General features: G+C 35.8%; 3 protein-coding genes across 6 annotated transcripts; 1 reads left to right on the top strand and 2 right to left on the bottom strand.

Annotated features, from left to right (window-relative positions):
- Window positions 1-50: 50 nt before the first annotated feature.
- rnf181 (ring finger protein 181) lies at window positions 51-2,871 on the bottom strand. The gene is made up of 6 exons (XM_043238408.1): window positions 2,777-2,871; window positions 2,180-2,277; window positions 1,463-1,596; window positions 1,135-1,250; window positions 873-947; window positions 51-757 (listed from the first exon to the last, which is right to left on the bottom strand). Exons 2-6 carry the CDS (start codon window positions 2,263-2,265, stop codon window positions 698-700), a joined length of 471 nt encoding a protein of 156 aa, XP_043094343.1. The 5' UTR covers window positions 2,266-2,277; window positions 2,777-2,871; the 3' UTR covers window positions 51-697.
- Window positions 2,872-2,947: 76 nt separating this feature from the next.
- On the top strand, window positions 2,948-15,120 carry si:ch211-102c2.8 (trichohyalin). 3 transcript variants are annotated; one of them, XM_043240797.1, is made up of 27 exons: window positions 2,948-3,193; window positions 3,708-3,763; window positions 3,842-3,948; window positions 4,049-4,109; window positions 4,255-4,356; window positions 4,929-5,183; window positions 5,854-5,952; window positions 6,034-6,138; window positions 6,779-6,854; window positions 7,190-7,334; window positions 7,443-7,535; window positions 7,628-7,740; window positions 7,848-7,920; window positions 8,201-8,323; window positions 8,766-8,891; window positions 8,968-9,144; window positions 9,541-9,603; window positions 9,694-9,789; window positions 9,864-9,965; window positions 10,095-10,277; window positions 10,976-11,208; window positions 12,221-12,347; window positions 12,424-12,507; window positions 12,628-12,839; window positions 13,111-13,186; window positions 13,728-13,946; window positions 14,344-15,120. In XM_043240797.1, exons 1-27 carry the CDS (start codon window positions 3,129-3,131, stop codon window positions 14,404-14,406), a joined length of 3,234 nt encoding a protein of 1,077 aa, XP_043096732.1. In that variant the 5' UTR covers window positions 2,948-3,128; the 3' UTR covers window positions 14,407-15,120. The 3 variants fall into 3 exon arrangements, with proteins under 3 accessions (XP_043096732.1, XP_043096731.1, XP_043096733.1); XM_043240796.1 differs by having other exon boundaries at window positions 2,949-3,193; window positions 13,725-13,946; XM_043240798.1 differs by lacking the exons at window positions 5,854-5,952; window positions 6,034-6,138 and having other exon boundaries at window positions 2,950-3,193; window positions 13,725-13,946.
- ccdc117 (coiled-coil domain containing 117) lies at window positions 15,119-18,792 on the bottom strand. 2 transcript variants are annotated; one of them, XM_043240799.1, is made up of 6 exons: window positions 18,658-18,792; window positions 17,939-18,163; window positions 17,798-17,845; window positions 17,457-17,723; window positions 17,141-17,287; window positions 15,119-16,309 (listed from the first exon to the last, which is right to left on the bottom strand). In XM_043240799.1, the coding sequence occupies exons 2-6, from the start codon at window positions 18,082-18,084 to the stop codon at window positions 16,060-16,062; spliced, it is 858 nt and encodes a 285-aa protein (XP_043096734.1). In that variant the 5' UTR covers window positions 18,085-18,163; window positions 18,658-18,792; the 3' UTR covers window positions 15,119-16,059. The 2 variants fall into 2 exon arrangements, with proteins under 2 accessions (XP_043096734.1, XP_043096735.1); XM_043240800.1 differs by having other exon boundaries at window positions 17,939-18,102.
- Window positions 18,793-18,828: the final 36 nt, after the last annotated feature.

Raw genomic sequence — 18,828 nt, 5'->3', positions numbered from 1 at the left:
GGTCATTTAAAGACAAATTCAACACACTTGAAATAATAACACAAGCCAAGTTAGAGAAGCTCACTTTTTATTTAAAAATATGGTTTTAACATTTTATGAATTCAGAGTGTTTTTGCTTCATCATTAGTCAGTACAAGAAGTCTTTCTTAGCATGTTGAATCATTACAATAATTTGCACACCTAAAAATCACATACATTTTTCATGAGGTAGAGGTCTACCATATTACTGGGAAAGTGAGCGATGTAGAGTCCACCGATGAAGTCACGCATACAGTGACCAGTGTAGCACTGCACCTGCTATGAATTATTGTCTTAACTATGGCATTGCTTATCAGCACAAAACTGTTTTTCAGCACTTAAAGGCGAGAAATCTCTTTAGGAAAAAAAAATAAAAATCGAATGAATATGAAATCATGGATCAAACACAATTTCACACTAAAACAAAATAGCAACTGCTTTATTTAAAACATTTAATGAAATCGGAAGGCTACATTACAGTTCTATACAAACAGTTCTCAGTGCATAGCCATACAAAGCAGTCTTAAAAGTGATGACATTAAAAACTTTGCTGTGCTGTTTTGTTTTTTTTCCAAGTGCACACGAAGCATTCATTTCAAAGCCTGGTCCCTGCGCAGTAAACTCTCACTTCCAACAAACTGAAAGTTGAATTCATACTCAAGTCTTGAAGGTGCTGAGGTCATGTGTACATGGCTCCGTGTAAATCCTCTAGTCTGTGTTCTCTTTGCCTTCTCCGTTCCTGTTAAAACAAACACGCTAAACGCTGAGGTATATTCATAAGGTGTCACAGAACAATACGGTGAATTGCAGAAATAATAACGGCATGACATTAAACAGAAAACACATTGTCTTACCTTATCTTTTTTAAACTCCTCGTAGTCTGGATTGTCAGTGGGCAGTTCGAGTCGACACAAGGGACATGAATTGGTCTGTAATGTTATGTAGAAACACTTAAAATTATAACAAACATGAAATATTAAGCACACACCTGCATTTGGGGTTGGTAAGATTCTTTCGTGTTCCTGAAAGAAGTCTCTTATGCTTACCGAGGCTGCATTTATTTAACAAATACCACATACCACAGGATCACAGAGAAAATAAAATCACTGAACATACCTTACTGAGCCATGGCATAATGCATCCTGTGTGGAAGAGATGTTTACAGGGCATCTCTCTCACGGTCTCTTGCTCCTCAAACTCCAGTAAACACACCGGACACTTCAGTGCTTTATCTGTCAAATGAAGGGGGAAGCTTAAGAAGAAAGATAGTCATGGACACCGAGTATTCAAGACTTCCTGAATTCAATCAAACTTGCTGCCTATGCCAAACACAATAAAACATCCATCTAATTTGTTTCCAATTATCCTGCTGTTAATGTTCCTTAGTGCTAGAACGTCTTCTATGAACGTGTTCGCAGGTGATTATGAATGAGTATTCTGTCACCTGCTTGTTCAGGGGAGATGATGACCACAGGAAGACTCTGGACTACGGCTTTGGCTGCAGGGGCCGGGAGTCGCTGGTCCCAATCCGACAAATCAAATGAACCCGAGTCTATGTCAAGACCCTGCATTAGAGACCTATGGCCACATAATTGTAAAAAACAGTTAGCGATGTCATTATGTTCTCATCCACATAGCTGACAGTAACTATATTTAATAACTAATCAACTGTTATTATGCTAACGCTGATATTTAACAGAACATAATCAACAGTAATATTCAAAGGTTTGGGGTTGGTACATTTTTTATTTTATGTAAAATCTCCTTTATTGGAGTAAATACAGTGAAAATTAAGACATATTATTACAGCTTAAAATAAATGTTTTCTGTTTTAACATGTTTATAAATGGAATTTATTTCTGTAATAAATTAGATTTTTAGCGAGTTCAGTGTCACATCGTTCTTTAACGAATCATTCTAATATGCTCAATGAAACAACACTATGCACTGTTGTAGTGTTTTTGTAGAAATCGTGATTTACTTTTTTCAGTCTTCTGTAACAGTATAAATGCCTTTATTGTCACTGTTTATTCATTTCAAGTATTTATTTCTTCTTTTGGTCTGACTAACCACAGACTTATAATTGGTAATGTATATGTACACATACACAAAAATGATGTAGACACTGATTAAAGAAACTGGTTTGGGTGGATATAGTTACCTGGCAAGCTCCAGCAGGGCGTTCTGTCGGTACTGTTCTTCGGGATTCGTGGGCTCACAGTCATGCTCATCAAAATATGAGGCCATTTTCTATTTCACCTGATAAACACAGATAGAATGACATTCAACAAAGCGGCCGTGGAGACCTAAAGGTTCAGGATCTATTCTCACAATGAAGTTCACTAATTCACTAACATATAACAACTATTTTATAGCGGATGTTTAAATATTCGAAAACAATGTTACACTGATCCAAATAAGTAACCATTTTACCACAATTCACTATATTTGAAGTGGTTACCATTTAAGAACAACCATCGTAAATTATCTTTCTCAGATTTACCGACATACAAAGAGACAACATATCATATGGATATAAAGCACTGTTTGGAGATCCAACGGCTTTTAAGATACCGGCTGCTGACATCACTATCTAATAACAATAATGCCTCTGCTAGCTGGCTAGCATAACAATTCAAAGTTCTACTTTAGCAAACACCAATCAATCTCAAAAAAAGTACGAATAATTAACCTTATCCTTCTAAATGTCCAAACAAAAAAAAATGAACGAAATTCGACCAACTGTAAATTCACTCACTGTTATGAAATTGCTAATCATCAGGATGGAAACTTGTTTCACTGCACTGTCAGCGCGAACACAACAACTCTATCGCGATATTTGCTAGCTGGCGGTTGCCAGTGTGGTTAAAATCCCTCAACACTGTCAGCGTAATTATTAGTTTTAAAAGTGCAGCTAGTGTTAAATACAGCAGATGTATGAGACTGTTAATTATATAATTGGTTTTTTATTTGTAAAAGTAGCTAAATGTATCGATTTAATAAAAAAAAAAGCTCTGCACTGCGCACAAACAATAATAAATATCTTCAAGTTTGTAGACGGTTAGTGGGAGTGTGTGGTTGCCTTGACACTGAAAGCTGTGAATGTGTACATGTCAAACAATTTTTGCTGTTCAGACGCGTTTCTTGAGAAAACTGCGAGTGGAAACACATTGACGTAAGTGTTAAAAAAAACTATTTTAAAAACCTGGCCGGTTTATGCAAAAATATTTGTTTGCGAGTTCCGAAACAAAGCAAAATCTGGGTTAATTCAGTAAGAGCTACTAATAAAACCACGCTGAACTGTGTGTAGTTTTTCTTCCCCGCAAGAGAGAAAAAGTATTTGTACATTTTCCTGTTTAAATACAACTATAAACGTACCTAGCTGTTAGCTATTTCTACACATTACACATATGCATTATACTCGTATGAAATCTGTGAGGTGTGTTTTTTTGTTGTTTGTTTGTTTTTGTTTAGTTTTTTTTTATTATTAGACTTTATGAAGTTCTTTTTGTATGGTTCCTAGCGTTTGTTGGGGACCCTCTTTGCTTAGTTTCCTGGGCAACCATACAACCAACAACACCCCCCCTTAAAACAGGCCGCTTCCATTCTAACCTAAATTCTCTGAATTCCAAAGTGGTATGTTAGTTTTGTATCTCATTCGCATGCAGAAATCATCTTTCTCATTTTAGAAAAAACATGGAAAATGAAAGATCTGGAGAAAACACTGACGAGCTGCTCTCTGTAGGTCAGAAATCAATTTCCCTTTCATGCTCATCCTTTATCTGCTGTAGTACAAACTTCTGAATACCTCTTTTCTTCTCAGATGCGGATGAGGGGTTTGATGCTTACGGGCTTATTCCTCTGGCATTGTCCCATGATCGCTGTGATGTACTGCTGGACACCATAGACACGCAACTGAGTCAACTACAGGTCAAGCACTTTAAAGTCATTGAAATATTGATAACCGTCGTGAATTATTTCTGTCATAGAAAGAGTAGAATTTTGTCTCGATTTTGTGTTCCAACAATAGATTCACAGCCAAACCCGAATGCATGGAGGAAACTCTAGGAGATATGAGTTACCTTTCTTGGGTAAGCATGATCCACCATTCAGCAATATAGTTTAGTACATTTTTTTAATGTACATTTTTTTTAATGTCCTATTTATTCATTTTTATTTTAGCTTATTTATTTATTTGTAAATGCAGTGGTTTTCCTAATGTTCTGTATACTTCAGGCTATCTCGATCGGAGTCAGTCTGTAAGCAAAGACACAGGCTTGGGAAGCACTGTTCCAACCAATGATAAAACACCATCCAACCTTGACGGGACTCAATCAGGTAGTCCATGCATTTTTTCCCATATGGGATTGAACATATAACTACACATTTTCTAGATTTATACTTTGTGTACCATTTACATGATTTTACTATGATTACACTGATCGGTGTTATCATGCAACCAGATAAAGTGTATGGAAATGATTTTAGCCAAGCTAAACTTAGCATTCATTAACACATTGAAACTAATGCACTGTAAACATGTTTGTCAACTTTACCTTTATTAAGAATATTAAATAAATAACCTACCCACTGCATTGTCACACAAACACAAATATTTTTAGATTTCATGCAAAATTCTAAAAGAAATGGACAATATAAGTGCATGTAATCTTATGTTAGGCCTATTATATATTTTTTTTTATTCCATACCACTACTTTTTTAAATCTATTACTTATTCTATCTCTGTTTTTTTTAATCTAGTGTTATATTTCTCACACTGGCACCCCTCTACTTAAGCTTATGTTATTTTATAGCATAATAGAATTTACAGACTTTCTCACAGACTGTTTATCTGTGTTCTGTTTTTATGCCTTCTTAAAATCTATCTGCATCTTCTTCTAAATTTCAGAAGGTAAAGATGACAAAACAGAGCATCAGACAATGAAGATGATAAAGTTTGGCGTCGCAGCTACAGATTTGTGGCGTCCTGAGGAAAGTGGCAGCTTGAGCTCTGTGTCCAGGGTAGAGCAGTGTTGTTGGAGACTAGAGAGGCTTCTTGGGAGAAATGCTGAGGTGGTAGAGATGGGAAACGAGGAGGACAGCGTCTGCACTGAGGACTTCTCAACACGCTTTAGAGAGGAAATGCTGGTCCAGCCAGCCTCAGGTAGACAAAATTAGCAAGGAGAAGTGAGCAGTTACACCTAGTCTAATATCTGATCTTGTGTGATAGGTCAAAATGAGGAAAGTGATAAAAATCACTGACAAATAGCATCACAATTATATATTATATATACGGGTGGCAGCAAAGCACCATAGAAGGTCTGCTTTTGTATTTTCTCATTCATATATGTGACCCTGGACCACAAAACCAGTCATAAGGGTCAGTCTTAGAAATTTAGATTTAAATATGGAATTCGAATAAATAAGCTTTCCATTTGATTTATGTTTTTTATGATAGGACAATATTTGGCCAAGATATAGCTAATTATAAGATACAGAGAAAAAAGCCTTTAACGTTGCCCCAATTTAAGTTTCTAACAATAAATATTACTAATCAAAAATTAGGCTTTGATATATTTACAGTTGGAAATCGATAATAGTCCTCACAATAACTTTTTTCATAGCGTGAAGAACAATTTAATACTCTTTGCACAATGAAAAGGTTCTAGAGATGTTAAAGGTTCTTCATAAAACAATTAATGCCAATGTAAAATGTTTTTAAGAGTATTTTTTTTACATTATACTTCACTGATGTGCAGTCAGCGTATTATAGCATATACCTTAGATGTTTAATTTCATGTTTTTTAAAGCATGTTTGTCATATCTTCTAAAAGTCACCACAGTCTTTACTGAGCCCCAGAGAAGTCCTCACCATGATAGATGTAGGAATGATTCCAAACATCCATGCAGTACACCTTTGAGGCACATCGCAGGTACAGCAGGACCTCCTTTTAAGATCTGTTAAAAGTGCAACAGAAAACATGCTCAAATAAAACATTTTTGTCCTCTGATAGAAATCAGTGTTGATTCAGTCACCATAGACACTGAACTGGACACAGTGTGCTCAGAACAGGTTCGACAGTACCTGAAGTCTGCAATTAGCAACAGGACAAGTACAGGTGTGGGCAACATATTAGCTTATTAATGTCAAATGTCATGGGTTATATTTGTGTAACTTTTTTATTTTGCATGCATGCCACAGGCACACACTTCAAACCAAAATGTGCAGAGTGTAAACTATATATATATATATATATATATATATATATATATATATATATATATATATATATATATATATATATATATATATATATATATATATATATTAGAAAGTTTATTTGAATTCTTTCTTATAAATCTATTGCAATCGCATTAATGCAAATAAATTACGCAATGTTTCAATTTTTTAAAGAAATCTTGTATTCAGGCTGCATTTATTTGATCAAACACAGTAAAATCAGTAATATTCTGAAATAGTACTACAGTTTAAAATAGCCATTTTCTATTTTTAAATTTAAATTTCTGTAGTGGCAAAGCTGAATGTCAGTGTCACATGATCCTTCAGAAATCATTCTAATATGCTGATTTGGTGATCAAAAAAAACTTCTTTTAGAACCTAAACCTTTGAATAGTGGTGTATATGTCACAGTAATCTTTTTGATATTTGAATTGTAATTGGTGCATAATATATTAACTTCTGAATTTTAACATTTTAATTTTAATAACGTTCGTCTTTTCTTATGTGTGCCACTATAGCCTTGCATCTAAGCGCAGAAAATGGATACTGTACCGGACTAACCAGCCATACTCAAAACAATCTTCAATCCTTCAGGTACAAAATTAAGACTGGAGACAATTTTGGAAAGAGCCTATGGCGTCTTGAATAATGTGTCCTCCTGTGGTTGTGTTTTTTCCACGCTGCTGTTTCTGGGTGTTTATTTAGAAAAGCGACTTTAGCAGCCTGTGGGTAAAACCCCTCACTGCCATGTTTTCATAGTTTTTATGAAGAGACATTATGTACCCTCCGGTCACTAATGTTTCATAATCGTTTCATAATGTTTTCATAATAAAAATATGCAAAATAAAAGCACAATATGTTCATAAGAAACATTATGCAAATATTTCTAATTAAAACCATTCCTAGCACTTTCTCTGTATGTGTTGTAGCTCTGATGATGAGAGAACTGTTGAGGAGACGAGTAGTGAAGCTGCTGTGTCAAAGCTTGACTACAGAAGAAGAAGAAGACAGGCATCTGGAAGGAAGGGGAAAAGAAGACATTTCTACCGAAGCAAAAGGAATGATTCCCACATTGTAAGAGACCTAAGTGCATTCTCTAAACAATTACTGTATTAATCAGTGTCATTGATTAGAGTTTATATTCATTAATCATATGTGCAATATGTTTTTAACTGTTTTCAGAGCACAAAGAGAGATTATGACAAGAGCAGAGTAGATATAGATCAACTCAGTGAGCTGAGCTTGTCGCTTATTGAGCTTCAACAACAAAAAACAGTATGCAAATTACATGATCAATCTGTAATACCATTTTTTTATTCATTTAAAATGTTACTAAACTCATTTATTAAACACTATTACGTCTTCAGGCCACACTTCATACTCTTAAGAAGCTGAGAGAGGAAATGGACGGAGCTAAGAGAGAGCATCTCTCTCTACAGCTCAGTGTGAGGGACAGCAGAACCCAGGCCCAAAACATCACGTATGTTCTGCTCACAGCAATCTTCACCCGCTTGCTTAAATTACACATTTAATGATTAATATATATGTAACAAATATATTTTCAAAGCACTGTTGTGTATCCTAAAGGTATGAGCTACAAAAACTGCAGGCCCAGAGGAACATATGCTTGGAGGAGGTCAGGGTTCTGCGGGAGAAACAGGTCACTCGAGTTAAAAAACAAAAATACAGTGAAACCATGACATCAGCCTTTTTTATATTAAATACCTATATACAATACCTGTTAGAGTTTCATTGAACATCTGCATGTTTTTTTTTTTAATATAAACAAATGTATTGCTATACATAGTATATGCATGTATGCGTTATTCTCCATGCAGTATGTAGCTAGATAACATATGGAATATTTTCTAGTTAATGAATATAAAAGGAATATGCTGCTTGACATACTTTTTTTTTTTTTTTTTTTTTTTAACTGTCAGTGTGTAAGCCGCAGTGTGTCTATTCTGGAGAGGGAGGAGATGGACAGGCTGCTGGATAATGCCAAATCTGAACTGTTTTCAGAACAGAGACGTTTCAGACACACACTGGACTCTGTGCAGGAGGTAGACCATTTATATACTACACTGTTACAAGTAGAGCTTTAGTACATTGAATTGAATGTATATAACCAAAGGCAAGTACCTTCACTCAGTACTGTAGAACAGTTCAACACTCTACCTTAAAAATATGTTTCACTGAAATTTTTAATTGGACATTTTTATGTTAGAACAGTTGGTGAAAGGAGAGTTGAATAGGCAAACTTCTTCTTTTGGCAAACTTAAAGGCATAGTTCACCCCAAAATGAATATTTTGTCATTAACAAACAAAGGCATTGACAAAAAAAGCTTTTAGGAGTTTGAACAACACGGGGGTAAGTGATTAATGACAAAATTTAAAGGGTGGAATAACCCCTTAATGCTCAAATAAAACGTGCGTAAATTGCTTAATTTTATATTGCCAGCAAAATAATGAAAAACATAGATCTCTTGTCATTGTCTCACTCAGAGGCTAGATGAGGTGAATCAGGAGATGGAGCAGAGGGAGGAGGACTGCAGGGCTCTCCGACAGAAATGCACTGAGCTGGAGGAGCAGCTGGCTGATACGATCAGAGAAAAAGAACAAATAAAGGAGGTACTCACTTTTCTTACTTTTATCAATACAATAACCAAGTATTTAGCATCTGACAGAGTTTGCAAATCAATTTTAGTCGTTACAGAAAGATCTAGAGCAACAAGTCAAGCGCTTTGGAGTGCTGGAGAGAATCGTTGCCCAGAAAGAGCTGCTTTTGCAGGGGACTGAAGAAGCCAAGGACGCCCTTCTTCAGGAGCTCTGTTCACTAAGAGAGGAGCACAGCTTAAAACTGAGAGAAATACGGAGCAAGACAGTAATTATTTTTCAATAAATTAATACTTATTTAGCAAGGATGTATTAAATTGTTCGAAAGTGTCTTTACTCTTTTTTTTCATCCAAGAATCCTAAAGAAAGTATTGCTGTTTTCACACAAAATTTAAACAGCACAACTGTTGTCAACATTGCTAATAAGAAGAAATTATTATTCAGCACCAAATCAGCATATAAGAATGATTTCTTAGCTTTGCCAATACAGCAATAAATCACATTGCAATATATTCTGAAAGATTATATTAATGAAAAACATTGATATATGCTGGTTCACCAGATCGGACCAGCATCAAATGATCACTAGTCACCTTAACCCAGTCTGAACAATATGTGCTGGTCTTTTCAGCTGGGAATAATAGGATTTTCAATCCATTCTCAGGTGCAAGAAATCGAACAGCTGACGTTAAAGTTAACCAAAAGCCACACAGAGGAGATTCAAAAGGTAATGTGGTTTATTCACTCAGAGACATATCCCATATTATTTATATACATAATGCCGATCTCTGAATCTGGATTGAATGTGTGACTCCAGGTGAATCAGCAGGCGGATGAGTTGAGGTCAGCTTCTCTCCGTGAACAAGCTCAGACCCACAAACAGAGCCTGGACTCTTTACACAGCTGCATCCAGGTCACTGTGTGCTCTTTATATCTGATTAAACTGCAATTCAGTCTTATATGCACATTCATTTCTCTCTCTTTCAGATGAAAGATGAGGAGATAAACCGACTAAAAGAGGCTCTAGAGCAGCATGAGGGGAGGATGAGGAGGCAAGCAGAGGAACTCAAAAGAGAAACTCAGGAAAAGGTTCCCTCCCTGTTTTTACAACAACTCTGAAGTGCTGATGACAGATTTATAAAGGCTTTAAGCTCTCCCATGTTTAAATATTTGTTTATTCTAAAGGACCAGTGTATCTCTTGTCATCTGATCTAACAGATTCGAAAGGCTGTGAAACGAGAGGAAAGGAAGTGGGAGGAACAGAGAGAGAAGGCTCTTGAAGAGCAGCGTGGGACTCTGGAGCAGCAAATAGAGGATGCAGTGAGGAGAGGGAAGACAGAAGTGGAGAAGGAGAGAAGGAACGCACTGGCTTTACAGAGTAAAGTGACTGAGCTTCAGAAAGTAAGCGCTATCAGGAGCTATCTTTTTACACCTAGGAAGCCTTGCATTTACAAGGAAGTCAAATGAAAACAGCTAGGGTTACATTGAATGCATTTATTTTTATGCATTTTCAGTAATAGGCAAATAGGTGAATCTCACAGAATGACTCATGTCAAAAAAAAAATGCATTTATGCAGATACTTCTGTCTTTGCAAAGAGACTTTTTGCATCTGTATCTATACATCATGGTAGTATTTGATGTTTATTGACGCTAGAGACGTATTCTCATGATTTAATTTGAACAAAATGGTATTTATTTATAATATTATGGCATTCAATATTAAACAACTGCATTTTAATCATGATTAAAAAAAGATTTTATTGTATAATTTTAAAAGTTGAAGCAAAACCCCCCTGACCAAGTTTAAAATTATTGTTAATCCCCCTTTGGGATTTATTCATAAAAACTCCCCCTAACTGTATCGAGATTTGTTTAACTTGTCCGAACCAAACAGAATTGTTTATTTATTAACAGGCTCCTTTGCGTTCTTTGCAAAAAGATTTTTTGTATTTATATCTATGCATCATTTATGTTATGTAGTATTTGATGTATTTCTTCTAGGAATGTAACGATTTAATTAACTCTTCTAAACAAAGGCTATATGTTATTTATGCAAAATATAATTTCTTTTTGGTTAATTTCTGGTTTCTTGCTACAGGAGTCAGAGAAGGAGGTGGTGCGTCTGAAGCAAACTTTGCAACGGTCTGAAAAAGAGCTTCAGGAGCTGAGAACAGCCCTCTCTGAGAAAGACCAAAAACACAAGAGAAGAACAGCCAGACTTGAGCAGCAGAGCAAACGCTGGGCGCAGGACATACACAGCGAATGTGTTTGCCTGCAGGAGTTACTTAAACACAGCGGCCTAGCTGCTGAAAACACAAACTCATCAGACAGGTGTGCTCACTTATTTGTAGCACATACAAGTATGTTCCGTGCAAATTAGGCTTTTACCTGAGACATTGCGCTCTGGTCCTGATGTGGAGAAATGCCAATGTCATACTCTGATTCTGCTCTCATAAATATTCTACTATCTCTGTCAGTTTACATTGCATTGACACACGTTTCTATTAAGCTTCTGTCCAAAGCAACTTAAATAGAAATATTTATTACGGTCTAAAAATGCCAAAAGTAAAATAATGAAAATTAGGAATTCAGTCTGACAAGACTGATCTTTATTACTCTTGTGCCCTCAGGTCATTCTTGTTATAATGCACTAAAACATTCCTCAAATTTCATCAGATTAGTTAACACTTGGTATATCAAAAAGCTTTTTTTCCAGAATGCTCTGAAGGTGATCTGAGGCAATTTTGGAGAAAATTGATAATCTGTCTAGATTTGACTCTATATCAGCCAAAGAATTTTGCTTTTAGATTTTAAGTTTTAAAAGAATTGGGGATTAGTTTTGGCCTGTTGGTGGCACTAGAGAGACTCCCTGGTATTTTCTGTGGTAAATGATGTATATGTCCTCTGTCCGAGTCCCAGATTTTTGTCAAATTTACTAACGCACTTAACAAACTAGTTTTGTATATCATAACTTTTTGCAAGCATTGTCTAAAGACGATCCGAGCCAATTTTTTACATTTTTAAAAATGATTTAAAAATGCGAAAAATCTTGACCTATAAAAATGTACATTTTTGTATGCATTAGACTGAGCGTAAGCCATGAAATGTTTGTCCCATATTTGGTATGGTCAACACTGAGACTGTCCTCTATCTGTGTGCTAAATTTCAAAACTTGGGCTGCCGTAGACTCCCAGCTACTTTGGTGCCTGGCCCCTAATTGAAATAATAATCATTATGAAAATAATAATGATAAAAATACAAATATACTAGTAATTCAGAGCATTTTTATTGGTAGTCCTGTATTGCTTCGTAAACGGGTATATTTAAATATTTTCTGGTTCAGTCCTACAGCGAGTGAAGCTCTTCAGAACCTCCAGTCCCTCACAAAGGTCCTACAACAGCATGTTAATGATCTAAAAAATGAGCTCAGCTCACAGAGACGTGCTGTACTGCAGCTCAGCCGTGAAAAGGTACAAAGTCACGAACCAAATACACATAATCACAGCGACGCATTGCTTATGAGGAGATGCTGCTCGTGTGTTTCAGGAGCGAGAGCTTCATCTGCAAAAAAAGCAGCTGATGGAGGAAAAGCAACAAGCACTTGCTGCTCTTAAAGAGAAACTCATACAGGTACACTGCCGTTTGCACATACAATATGTACAATTTATTTTAATTGTGAAGCAAACAACACTTTGAATGAATATCTTTATATATGTCTCTGTTTTGTTTACTGCTGTGTGTGAACCTAAGGAGCACATTGAGGAAATGAGCAGCATATCTCGAGCACAGCTGCGCATGGACAATGATGATACAGATGAAGCGCGTGTCCGTCTGCGCAGGCAGCTGCGGGCTAAAGAGGACGAGCTCAGGCAGGTGCAGAACAACATGGCGCAGTGGAAAGACAAAACCGCTGCTAGACTCGCACACAAATTTGAGCTGGAGTTTAGCGCAGAGCTGGAGAGGTGCGTCATATGCTGTTCCCTAAAACGCATTTTTATTTAACTTTCACAAGTTGAATTATTAGGTCAGTATTTAAAAAAAAAAACACCACTTTCATGTAGAACAACCTTCTTTTTTTAAGTCATGTCTCATTTTGCCATTGGCACCAAGTGAACTGCTCAATAAATAAATGAATGAACCGGCTATCATGGCTCGTGATTTTAAATTGCATGAAAAAACATTCAAATCTTGGTACATCCACCATTCCAACATAGCCTTTACTGTATAAAACAGGAGGATCCCAAATCCAAGAGCGGAGCAACAGAAGAGATTGGAGAGACTGGAGAATGAGATGAGACATCTGACTGGGGTAAATGCCAGTGTTTTTTTTTTTTTATATTTATCATTATAAAATTATTATATTTATTTACTTTTATAGTTTTTTTTATACTTTGAGCTAGCTTAAATTTTTTATATTGATTTTAATTTGAACATATTTTTTCCTCTTTTTTTCTGTTTTTAGTATGTGTGTATGTATATGTGTTTGTGTGTGTGTGTGTGTGTGTATATATATATATATATATATATAGATAGCGTTAATTTTGAGCTTAAACTTAAATTCACCTCATTTCATGCAAAATTTTGTATTTTATTTTAATTCAATTCAAATTTTAGCTCATATTAATTTCAATTAAAAGAAAATGTTTACTGCTATAATGCTGCTGTTCTGAATTTTATTGTAATCCCTTTAATATTCAGAACAACAGTACTTGTATTATATAACTTAAATACAAACTGAAAACATACTTAAAGCAACATTTTGCAAGCTCGCTCTTCCTGTAATTCTTTCTGATTGTAATAGAACACATAGTAAGTTGGTCTCCATGATTCTCTCTGTTTCTGTACAGCAGTGCCAAGACTACAACGAATCCCAGTCAGCACCCACAGCTCTACAGGGTGACACAGAATTCCAAAACTCTCGAGTCACCCAAGACCTGACCTCATATAAACTGCTGCGGCACCTCCAGAGTCGCATTGTACAGCTTCGAGGAGAGAGTCAAACCCGCTGCCCCAGCCCGGTGAAGTGGGACAGGAATCCCACAGGCCTGGGTGGGTCTTATCTGGACACGGTAAATCAAGTTTCAGATTATTAACAAAGTTTGAAATATTTTATAATTATATTTTAGGATTATTTATAGTTCTTTAAAATATTTGTAATGTTTTTATATTTAATTTTTACATTAATATTTGAATTGGCTTTTATTTTTACCTTTTTATTTTTCATGTTTCGTTTAAATTTTTGGTTTATATAGTCAAATAGTAATATATTCTAACATTTGTCTTTTTTCAATTTTTTTTTGCTTTATTTCAATTAGTTTAAAATATTTTTTATAGTTTGTTTAATTGCAGTTAACAGTAACAGCACTTGTATGTTGATGATATTTATTTCAAAATATATTTAAACATGTTTTATTATTTATTTTACACAAAACATTAAGTGAGTAAGCTCTTATTTTGTTTTGACAGATTGCTTCTGCCCAGGACAGCCATAAGAAAGAAGATCACTTTCCAGAGACCACCTTCAGTTAACATTTATTTTTAACACTCTGTAACCTAGAATTTTTTCCTAAACTGTTGATTTCATAGGAAACCATGTACAAGTACAAACAATTATTAAAGGGATAGTATACACAAAAATGAAAATAGTGTCATTAATTACTCGCCCTCATGTTGTTCCAAACCGGTAAGACCTCTGTTCATCTTGAGCGCTCATTCATGACCCTGCATAGGCAGCAATGTTACTACCACGTTCAAGGAAATATACACAGAAATATAGTGAGGACATTATTCAAATAGTCCATGTCACATCAGTGGTTCAACCGTAATTTTATGAAGCTGCAAGAATACTTTTAGTGTACAAAGAAAACAAAAAATAACATCTTTATTCAACAACGAGAGTGAGGATGAGTAATTAATGACAGAAACTTCATTTTTGGGTGAACTGTCCCTTTAATACCACCTCTGCAGAGCATATGAATGAAGTTTATAGTTTGGACAGAAAGATCATCAAATAGGCCTGTTAAAAAACAAAATGGATAATTCTTGATCTTAGAATTGTGTTTGAGTTTACTGTGATATAAGGAACAGACGTAGTGTGTAGCAAACGGTATTTACAACTGGTAATTTAACTTAATTTTTTTAAGGTGATTTTTAATGAATTGTTGTTGAACAACATAACTTAAATCAAACAATTAATGTATGAATGTTTTTTTTCTGCATGAATAAAATGTCAAAAGCAGAGTAGTATGATGCCAAACCGATTTTATTTAAAAACAAGTCTGTCATAGTGTAATATAGTCAATATTTGCAAATTTTATATTATTGACATTTGGCAAAATGTTTAAAAATTGCTAAAAGGTCAAACAAAACATTTTATCAATAATTTAGGCAGATGTTTAAAACCGAGTGCAAAATGGATTTGCAGCTTATTTTACTGTTATTTAATAATTACAGCCAGATTTAGTGCTATTTGTTCTTTAAGTAGAAAATAAAACCTGTTAATATGAAGAACTGAAATTAACATATCTCCTCCAACAATCATATTTTTGTTGTGTAGTTAAACCGGTTATGAAGATTAGTGCTCCTGTCTCAGTTTGTCCAGTCGAAGAGCACATGGTAACACTTCCTACATCAATCTCCCATTCATTTCATCAAATTTTAAAACGAACAAACAACAAAAAAATATGAACACCATGAAGATGAAAATAAAGGTTTTGACCAGTTGGATGTCAACAGAGAAGCAAATATCGCGTGGAAATAATGTGGAAGATTGTAACAAATCAAGTGCTCTGAATTTGTACACAGTATTCGAGAAACTAAACGATACTAACTGCATAAAGACAAACCTAAAATATTTTGCACCGTTAACCAGTAATGTGTTTGAATATTCACAGCTATCAACAGCGAACAGAGTGATTATGAAGCTGCAAAAGCACATTCAATCAATGTACCACTGACCACGTCCACGTAGGACACTTCCAAATTAGTCTAGTGCAAATATGGTCCCACCTACAAACGAAGTGCAGGTTGAAGCAAAAAAATGCATGGCACAAGAGAAACCTCATGCGAGCATTTGTGAAGTGCTCCATGTGGCAATTCCTCGTTTTGCACGGATAAAGTTCAAAGCTTTTTTTTTTTTTTTTTTTTTCTCCACACGCTAAGGGTTTTGGTGAAGGTTTCCCTCTATAACTCCATGTCTTCCTCTCCAGAGTTGAGGGGCGCAGGGCTGCTGAAGAGCGGGCTGAAAGTCTGCTCGCCGGGGGCTGTGAACTGGGGTTGGTGTGGGGGGCTGCTGATGGGCGGTACAGGGGTGGGAGTCTGTCTGCTCACTGACAACTGCTTGCGCTGCTGTTTCTGTAAAGAGTCCTTCAGCCTCTGGGTGAGAGGGTCCTCTGGGGGGCGCCACAGCACCAGTTCCATGCAGGAGCAGCTCCTGCAGATGCCCGTGAAGAAGACCATGCTAAGCTAGATTTCTTTACAATGAGCTCAGTGCTGTTAGTAGAAGATGATGTTCTGCTGCTGGTTCAGTTTGTTTGAATGAAATCAATTCTATTTACTTTCTTAATAAATGTGCTCTGTCTTATTTTAGTCTCTTTTTAAAAGTAATTTTTCTGAATCTTAAAATAGATCAAAAAATAAATTCCCACTCTCTGATTTTACTAAATTTGGATTTTATTTTTATTGTTCATAGGTTTGGGGTCACTTAGAATTTAAGTTTTTAATGGTATAAACTGCATTTATATGACCAAAAATATAGTAAAAAGGTCACCTGAAATATTATTTAAAAAAAGATTTTGTATTTTAATAGCTGAGGTTTCAATCTTCATTTTCACATGATCTTTCAGAAATCATTCTACTATGCCGATTTGCATAAAAACATTTTTCTATTATCAAAAAGTTGAGTTAATATTCTTGAGCAAACATTTTAATTGTTATTTTTATTATTATTAAAACATTTTTATAATGTGGTATACTTTTCCATTTTATATATATATATATATATATATATATATATATATATATATATATATATATATATATATATATATATATAAAAAATATTATTATTATTATTGCTGAATAAAAATATACATTTCTTTCAACACAACCTTTCCATCCCTAATGACAGTACAAAATTATTAATCAACACTTGAAATTAAGCTTATTATTAATTTATTGATCAACTAAAATGTAAATGGACATGTTGAATCAAAAAGTCAACAAGTCTCAGGCACATATGAAAACCTGAAAATAAGATACGTACACTGACTGTGCCACCGTTTGGGGTAGAATGTCACCAATCCCTCGCTGTAGCCCCTCTCTTAAGCTGTCGGACATCACCAGCACTGGTCTGCGTTGAGCCGGTTCAACGTCAAGCTCTTCTTCATCACTGTCATCCTCCAAAGTTATCCTGTAAAAACGCACGCAATATATCAGGAAGACTGCTTTTTAAAATACACCGTTTATAAAGGTAGCGTAACATCAGTTTGAACTTGACTCTGAACAATGACTCTACTACAAACAAGCGGAGATGCAATCGGATTGAAATCAAACTAATGATGTCTTCCTTTCCGTCTCACCTGTCTTCTATCTCCTGCAGTCTCCTCTGAGTGGCCTCTACCTCCATGCTTGAGCCTTCCGTGGGAACTCTGGGTAACGGAGGAGGAGTGGGTGTAAAGGGCAGACTCATCTCCTCTGTCCTGGGTTCAGTCTGCAGTTGAACGGGGCTGGTCTCAGAAGGAGAAGTGGTGACAGACTCCACAGACCATCTTTGGCACACTTTAGGATTTGGATACTCATCTGCTCCTTCCTCTCCCATCAGCTTTCGCCGTTTAGGGCTGCAGCTTCTGTAGGGGAGGAAGGTCATGAAAAACCCAGTGCAGCATAGAGCAAATCTCATGAGAGGAAACGGTTTGCTCACTCATCGTCTGTCCTTCTCCTCTGTTTCCTCATGCATCTTCTATCCCAGCTTTTATAATGAAACACACAGATTAAACGAGCGGTCTTCACTTTTTTCGCATAAATGAGGACCGTTTAAAAACACAAGACATATAATACTTACGTATTTGGCATAGATCCACCTGTCAGATGACGCAAGTCTTTGGTTGGCCCGCTAACTGTGGCTAAATCGGGGTTACTAAAAGGAGTAAGGGGGGAGAATGCGATGAACTCCAGCTCGCTGCTTCCTGACCTGGTGCTCTGCATCATCCTCCAGACGAAGATGAGCTGAAAACATCAGAATTAAATAGCAGCTGCAGTCAAGCAGTCTGAATAAAAGTAGAAGAATCTGGAAAACAGAAAAATGTATAAAAATCAATGGTTCGGGACGTTCAGAAGGTTCAGGTCGTGCAGAGGTTCTCCACAACATGACCTGACTTACACTAAAGCAAACTCAAAGATTTTATCTTTACCTAAAAAAAATATTTATACGTAAATGATACATACCTCAATAATTAATGTCTATTGTTTTAAGTAAGACAAACTGTCAGTCGCAGGTGTGAGTTATAAATGTAATAAGCTAACTCGTCTCTAACTTGGGTAAATTCATATTTTCTCCCCCACAGTAGGCCATGACATTGCACTGCTCTGAAAAAGTAGATGTTTTTATGTTTTGCTTATAACGGTCTTTAATAATTCAGCATTAATAAACGTGTTGGTTCTCTGGATAAGAACAACTTGAATTGATCGCTGGTTGCAGCTTCAAACATCCTCCAGTCATACGCCCCACAACATGCAAAACAAAACACAGTCTGTTCTGCCATTAGAAACACGAACGCTTACCTTTCACGCGACCCCCAAGTGCGGAAAGCCAAAATTGCTTAAAATGTGGAAAGGTGTCTAAAGGGAACTGGCAGGAGAAGTTGCATGAGCCTAAATTTTAAGACGCGTTTCTAGAACGGTGTGAAAGTGAACTGGGCTTCATGGGATTTGTAGTTTCTTGGTTTTGTAGTT

Source organism: Puntigrus tetrazona, chromosome 5, assembly GCF_018831695.1.
Source record: "Puntigrus tetrazona isolate hp1 chromosome 5, ASM1883169v1, whole genome shotgun sequence".
Taxonomy (NCBI): domain Eukaryota; kingdom Metazoa; phylum Chordata; class Actinopteri; order Cypriniformes; family Cyprinidae; genus Puntigrus; species Puntigrus tetrazona.
The sequence above is the reverse complement of the archived record's forward strand: the minus strand, read 5'-3'. Positions and strand labels throughout refer to the sequence as shown.

Bases quoted from the DNA above. Each gene is read 5' to 3' on its own strand.
- rnf181 (XM_043238408.1), bottom strand. From the start codon at position 2,265: ATGGCCTCATATTTTGATGAGCATGACTGTGAGCCCACGAATCCCGAA. The intron at 948-1,134 runs GTATGTTCAGTG...ATAACATTACAG, and splicing joins TTATGCCATGGCTCAGTAAG to ACCAATTCATGTCCCTTGTG. The intron at 758-872 runs GTAAGACAATGT...TTGTTTTAACAG, and splicing joins AGGAGTTTAAAAAAGATAAG to GAACGGAGAAGGCAAAGAGA.
- ccdc117 (XM_043240799.1), bottom strand. From the start codon at position 18,084: ATGATGCAGAGCACCAGGTCAGGAAGCAGCGAGCTGGAGTTCATCGCA. The intron at 17,846-17,938 runs GTAAGTATTATA...TCATTATAAAAG, and splicing joins GGTGGATCTATGCCAAATAC to CTGGGATAGAAGATGCATGA. The intron at 17,724-17,797 runs GTGAGCAAACCG...CCTCCCCTACAG, and splicing joins AGGAGAAGGACAGACGATGA to AAGCTGCAGCCCTAAACGGC.
- si:ch211-102c2.8 (XM_043240796.1), top strand. From the start codon at position 3,129: ATGTCAAACAATTTTTGCTGTTCAGACGCGTTTCTTGAGAAAACTGCG. The intron at 7,335-7,442 runs GTAAGAGACCTA...AACTGTTTTCAG, and splicing joins AAAGGAATGATTCCCACATT to AGCACAAAGAGAGATTATGA. The intron at 7,536-7,627 runs GTATGCAAATTA...TTACGTCTTCAG, and splicing joins AGCTTCAACAACAAAAAACA to GCCACACTTCATACTCTTAA.